Here is a 6,340-nt window from a genome sequence, read left to right as displayed (position 1 = left end):
ATCCGGGAAATATTCCGGACGTTCCCGAGCCTCTGGAACCAGAAGTCTGAACCGCTCCATCTGAAAACGGGACAGAGCATCAGCAATTTCGTTAGACACCCCCGGAATGAAACGTGCAGAAAACACTATATTATAACGTAAACAATGTAAAACAAAGGCCCTCAAAAGGGCCGACACCCTGGGGGAGCGTGAAGACAGCTTGGCCAGCACGTTCACCACCGCCTGGTTATCGGTCCAGAAGCAAACACGGCGGTCCCTGAACTCATCGAGCCACAAGTGCACTGCCACTGCAATGGGAAAAAACTCAAGAAAAGTTAGGTCCCGCGTTATGGCTTCCCCCTGCCAGGCGGGTGGCCAAGGCATGGCGCACCATCTGCCTTTCCAATACAGACCAAAGCCCAAGGAACCTGCAGCATCTGATTGCACTTGAAAATCATTATGCAAGTTCAACGTGCCTTGCCACAGGGATACCCCGTTGAATTCCTCCAAGAATTCAAGCCAAATGCAGAGATCCGCCTTCACCTCACTAGAGAGGCGGACCCGATGATGCGGGGCCCTCAACCCCGCCGTAAGTCGAGCAAGGCGTGAACAAAAGGGGCGCCCAGGCGCCACTACCCTGCAGGCAAAATTCAGGTGCCCTAATAGCGACTGGAGTTGCCTCAGGGACACCTTCTTCAAAGGGAGCAATTCCTCTATGACTTTCTTCAAAGCAACCAGCTTATCCTTTGGCAAGCTGGAAGTTTGAGAAACCGTATCTAAGAGGATACCCAAATAAGTCAGCTGGGTCGAAGGACCCTCCGTCTTTTCCGCAGCAAGCGGAACGCCCAATTCTTGCGTAAGGTCAGCGAAGGCATGCAGCAGCACCGCGCAGTTGCCGGTATCATGCGCCGAGGCCAATAAAAAATCATCCAAATAATGAGTGACTCCGCCCAATCCAGTTTTTTGTTTGAGGGCCCACTCCAAAAATGTGCTAAAAGATTCAAAAGCGGCACACGCTATTGAACAGCCCATAGGCATAGCTTTGTCAAAGTAATACTTGCCCTCAAACTGGAAACCTAGTAACCAAAAATCCTCAGGATGAATAGGCAATAAACGGAATGCCGATTCAATATCGCATTTTGCCAATAAGGCGGCAGGGCCGAACTTCCGAATCATCTTGATCGCATGATCAAGAGAAGCGTACTTCACAGAGCAAAGCTCCTGAGGAATAACGTCATTGACTGAGGTGCCCCTAGGGTGTGATAAATTGTGAATTAAGCGAAACTCGCCTGGGGCTTTCTTTGGCACGATGCCCAATGGGGATACGTGCAACTTACGAAATGGGGGAGCACTGAAAGGACCAGCCATACGATGCATAGCCACCTCCTTTGCAATCTTCTTCCGAGCGATTTCAGGCAGCTCGCAAACTGATTTTTGATTAGAAGGATTCCGTGCCACGGGAGGCATGGCTACCGGAATCCGAAAACCAGCGGAAAAACCATCAACCAGATAACGTGCAGCAACCCTATTGGGGTAAGACTGCAACCAAACTCGAAGGGTCGACAAACGAACAGGGGTATGAGCCAAGGAAGACAATACACTATTTTCCTGTTCCTGAGGTGGAAGGAAGGGGGGCTGACTTGGGGGGTTGCTGAGAACCCCCCCTTCCCCCCCGAAAGGGCCGCCTACCGCCAAAACAAGAGGAGGCAGGATGCGATCCATTGCATTTCTCACACGAGTGAGCGAATCTGCACGCTGGACGCTGGCAGGAGCCCTTATTGAAATCCCAGCATAACAGACGCCGGCCCGGCCTAAAAGGAGAAATCCTCGGCTTCTGCTGCTCCGGCGCCTTTTTATCAATGAGTGGGGCTACATAGGTGGTCCACACATCGAGATCCTTGCGATCCCAGCGGGCCGAAGGGATCCTGGCAGCGCGGCGCCTGAAATTCTCATCATATTTGATCGCAGCTTTTTCACCAGCTTTGGTGAATGCAGAGCGAACAATAGATAGATAAACTATCAAATGAAGAGATCTCCGAGGGTAAGCTGCCGTCACCACGCCAGCGAAGACCTGGAAACAATCGAGCCAATGTTCGAATGTCCGGTCCGCGGCAGAGGCCCCAGAGCGTTTCTTAGCAGAAGAACTCCCCTTCTCCTGTTCCTCCGAAGGTGGGAGCAATTTGAACATGTCTATGTAGCGGCCATTCAAAATCCTGGACCGCAACTTTGCCGACAAATGTGAGCCTGGTATGATGTCCCTGGCAGAATTGGTTGAGACTTTTATGTCGGGAACCAACACACCATCCCTATACTCCAGGGTAGCCCCGTATTTTGCCCGATGTGTGTTGGCCCTTCGTTCCCACGCCCACCGTGGAAGTCCCGAAACCGACTCGCCGAAACCCCAATAAAGTTCCATGGAGTTACCCTCATCATCGGAACTAGAAGATGATGTACCTGAATAAGAGGAAGAAGTGTCGTCCTTCCTCCGTTTGGCACGCTTCCGAGACGCTCTCCTGTGGCGACGCTTCCCTCCTGAGGACTTCCTGGCCGGGACAGGAAGACTGTCCTCGATGGACGACTCGGAATCAGGATTCAGCAGGGATGGAGCTGACACTGACTGCGGAGAGACAACAAGTGAGAGGCCAGAACCAGATGCCACCTCGGCGGGCGGCTGAGCAGACGTACGCCGACGGGCAGGAGCTACGGAGGGGCCCTTTTTTCTTGAGGCCCTTCTGGCGGGACCGCCAGACCCGCGTGACCGGCCCCGGACAGCAGGTAAGACAGGGGATTGGGCTAACTGGGGGTCCACAATCAAACCGCCTGACGATGACCCTTCTCTCCCATCTTCACTAGATGACGGCGAAACCGGAGACGACGCCGTTGCTGAGGGAGTCGGCCTCCCAGATACCGACGACTGGGTGGAGCAATGTTGAAGGAAGCCGTCCATTTCGGCCGCAAAACGAGATAAGGCTGCTGGGTCACCGGCCATACTTGCTACCAAGGATTGCACCCGCCCTGCAGGTTGACCCACCGGGGGTGAGCGGAACGCCTGGGATGGACCCTTAATAGGCCGTTTTGAAACGGTGGCCGGACCCGAACGAGCAGCAGCCTTCTTTGGCGCCATACCTGCTAGGCGGAAATAATATTATTATCAATAAACTCGACAAGCAACACGACCAATAAATCTAACAAGCTTCAAATGAGTGAACCACTGCTGGCCCATACACCAACAACGCCGAAGCACCACTGCTACCTGTCAGCCTTTTAAATCAAAACATTAGAAGTAAAATAAATCAGAATTATAAGAATTAAAGCAAAATTAACTCAATTAAAATAAATTAATAAATCAACCAACTTGTCTGTGTCGGGATAATTAAGAAACAAAGTGACGCCCTGAATTCAAACCAACGTTGGAATATGGAGCCACGCGTCCACTTATCTGTCTATCTATCTATCTATCTATCTATCTATCTATCTATCTAATTGTCTATATATACTGACTAAATGTCAGCTTATTTTACGAAATGAGCCAAAGGGAAGTGAGCCTGCACTTCCCCTAGCCAGCCAGCAGAGGGCCTCTCAATTACCAGAGGCTCAGTGGCTGAGTCAGCTAAGCAGGGGGGGGGGGGGGAGGAGGCGCAATACCGCGCCTTGCCACTGGGGGAGCTAAGATGAATCAGGAGCAGTGCAGCCAACGGCCACAAGAGGGCCAACAATCAGCACGCAACGCAGGCAGGCACTCTCCCAGCCCCCTGCGTGCCAGGAAAATTAGAAAAATTAGAAAAAATAGGAAAAATAAGAAAAAATTAAGGCCTCACAACTGCGCAGCCAGCCACCCCGATGGGACAGGCACAGGCCGCGCCCAAGGACCCAGGGAGGGCCGCGCAGGCCCCGCGCGCAGAGCGAAAGGCGCGCGGCGACCAGGCCCCCGACCGGAAAAAAGGCTCCCTAGAGCCTAGCCGGAGAAGGCGCCCGGCGCGCCCCAGGAACCGCGGCAACGGCCGCCCGCAGCGCCGGGGTCCAACGGCCGAGCCCGCCGCCCCCGGGAGGCCCAGGTAAGCGGCCTCGCGGCCCCGCGGGTCCCCGCCCGCGCGGACGACGGGCCTCGGCGACCGGCGTCGCCGCGCCGCGTCCCAGGGCCGGCCCCCCGGCCGGGACTCCGCGGGCAGGCGGGCGCGCCGGAGCGGAGTCGCCCCGGCTCCCCGAGCGGGGAGTCTCCTAATAGAGGGGGGGGAGGGGGTGCGAACGAGCAGGCCCGGCGACGCTCCGCGGCCGCGGAGCGTCGAAGAATTAAATAAGGGCGCTCGGGCGGCGCAGGCGGGAGGCGCCGCGAACCTCCCCCCGCCGCAGGCCACCGCCGGGGCCTGAGGGGCGGCGAGGCAAAGCCTCCCGGGGCTGGGGGGGGGGTCCCCACCCACAGCCGATCTCCTGTCGCCCCCCAAGCAAACAAACAGAAAAGTAAAATTAAGTAGGGTATTCAAAGCACAGGAAGGTATAGGGAGGTAGGAAGAGAGAACAGGAGGAGTGAGGATGGACAAGCAGAAGGGGGCTAAGGGATCAGAAAGCGGATTCGAATTAGCAAGGCCTAAATACAACCGTCTCCAGACGCAGACTGCTCCTGAATCAGTGCAAAAGGCCAAGAGGACGCCCAGCGTTGGACGCCCTGTATTTAAGGCCTCTGACCCCACCTCCAAATTGGCAACATTCAAAACTCCCCAGTAACCCAAGTTAACCATTTAAATGCTTGGGTTCCTCACCAAATCTGCACAGTCACTGCAGGGTGGCATGTTCCCCCAACCGCAACACGTGCTCTCTTTTATGGAGAACACGCTTAGCAATATGCATACTAATATGTGGCACAGCTTGTGTAATGAAGTTCCCAGCATGCAGCCTTGAAAAGGTATCCTCAAGTGTGTTGGTTGATTTATTTCCTCTGTCAAGAGGCAGGACAGTGAGGACTTGTCCTCCCCTTCAGTACCTGCAAGAATACTCTGTCATTGTTTGAAATTTTAATAACATCTGGAAGTGTAGCCTTAGTTACATTATTTAGCATCCTTTCATTTAGCAAGGTTACTCCCCCCGCGTCCCTTTTTCATCCCTTGCAATGGTATTAAAACAGTTGTTCCTATCTCAGTGCCAGGGAATCGGAGGTGGGAAACGAGGGCCGGCCTCCTTCTCATTTTAAACGAGAACCTGCTGCCATTTCTGACTTTACATTCATCTTCCGATAGCGGCATCCGTTCTCATAACAGAATGCCATCTATGACCAGCATAAAGGTGCAGGCTACATTGCTTTCTGCATCTATAAAACCGGCCATGGAGGAATTGGCCGAGAATTTCTTCTCTCTCCTCACACACCACTGCCCACCCCCACCCAGAACATGTAAATTCATGAACAGAACCAATAGTGACAAATGTATTCCCCTCCACTTTGGCAAAAATCAAAGCTTCTTCAGATAGAAAAGCAAAGTGGCTCGGTGGGTGCGGTGAAGCTGCTGCATTAGCTTCTTGGCCTGTGGGTCATTGTTGCTTTCCAGGAAGGGGAGAGGGCAAGGTGGAAAGGCGGCCAGCATGGTGCAAACACACCAGCAGGAACTCTAGACTGGTACACTTTCAACACACCAATGTTTGCACAAGAGCAACCCACAGACCAGGAAGTTGGCATGGCAGCTCTGCTCCACCCAATGAGCAGTTTCTGCATAAAAAGGACGTAAAATTAAATAAATGAACACATCTTAATATTTTGTAAGTTTCTTTTTTTTTAAAGCAATGCATGGGAAGCTTTGGGTGTGAAAAATAAATAAATAAACACATCTTAAAATATCATTTAAGGTTCTTTTTAAAATAATGCATGAGGATTGCTGGGAATGCTTGGACTTTCTTGGTGGGTTTTCTCTCCATCCATTGTCACATTTTTTTTTAAAAAAACCGCTCCTCTTTTTAATGAAATGTCTCCATAGGAAATCTCATAAGCAGTAGCAGCAGGATCTTTAAGGCAGGTTTAAGAAAGAGAAAATGGGCATTTTGAACTTCTTGCAGTTTTTGAGAACTTGTCATGCTTTTCAAAAATTTCTTTGTTACTGAATTCTACAAATAAATGAGGTATGCGTCCATATGTGAGAGGGTAAAATTACTAAGACAATCAAGAAATAAACATATGTGGAGTTATTCATTTATGGCAATCATAGCAGCATGCAGACTTTTTATCTTCAAATATGTGTCCTGAGAAAGATCCAGGATTTTGTGAGATATTCTTCACACATGGTGGTGGTAGCTGGAGAGGCTATTTTTCTCTTCTTTCATGTAGCGCAGTAATTAGAAACACCCTTTAAAACTCATTGGTGGCTAACAATCCCATTTT

General features: G+C 51.6%; 1 protein-coding gene across 1 annotated transcript; it reads left to right on the top strand.

Annotated features, from left to right (window-relative positions):
• Nucleotides 1-2,424: 2,424 nt before the first annotated feature.
• LOC308458844 (uncharacterized protein) lies at nt 2,425-3,267 on the top strand (the record flags this gene model as incomplete). Its single annotated transcript, XM_080973715.1, has 2 exons — nt 2,425-2,754; nt 2,833-3,267. The coding sequence occupies 2 exons, from the start codon at nt 2,425-2,427 to the stop codon at nt 3,043-3,045; spliced, it is 543 nt and encodes a 180-aa protein (XP_080829841.1). The 3' UTR covers nt 3,046-3,267.
• Nucleotides 3,268-6,340: the final 3,073 nt, after the last annotated feature.

The sequence above is a fragment of the Podarcis pityusensis genome, assembly GCF_964106645.2.
Source record: "Podarcis pityusensis genome assembly, chromosome: 11".
NCBI lineage: Eukaryota > Metazoa > Chordata > Lepidosauria > Squamata > Lacertidae > Podarcis > Podarcis pityusensis.
The sequence above is the reverse complement of the archived record's forward strand: the minus strand, read 5'-3'. Positions and strand labels throughout refer to the sequence as shown.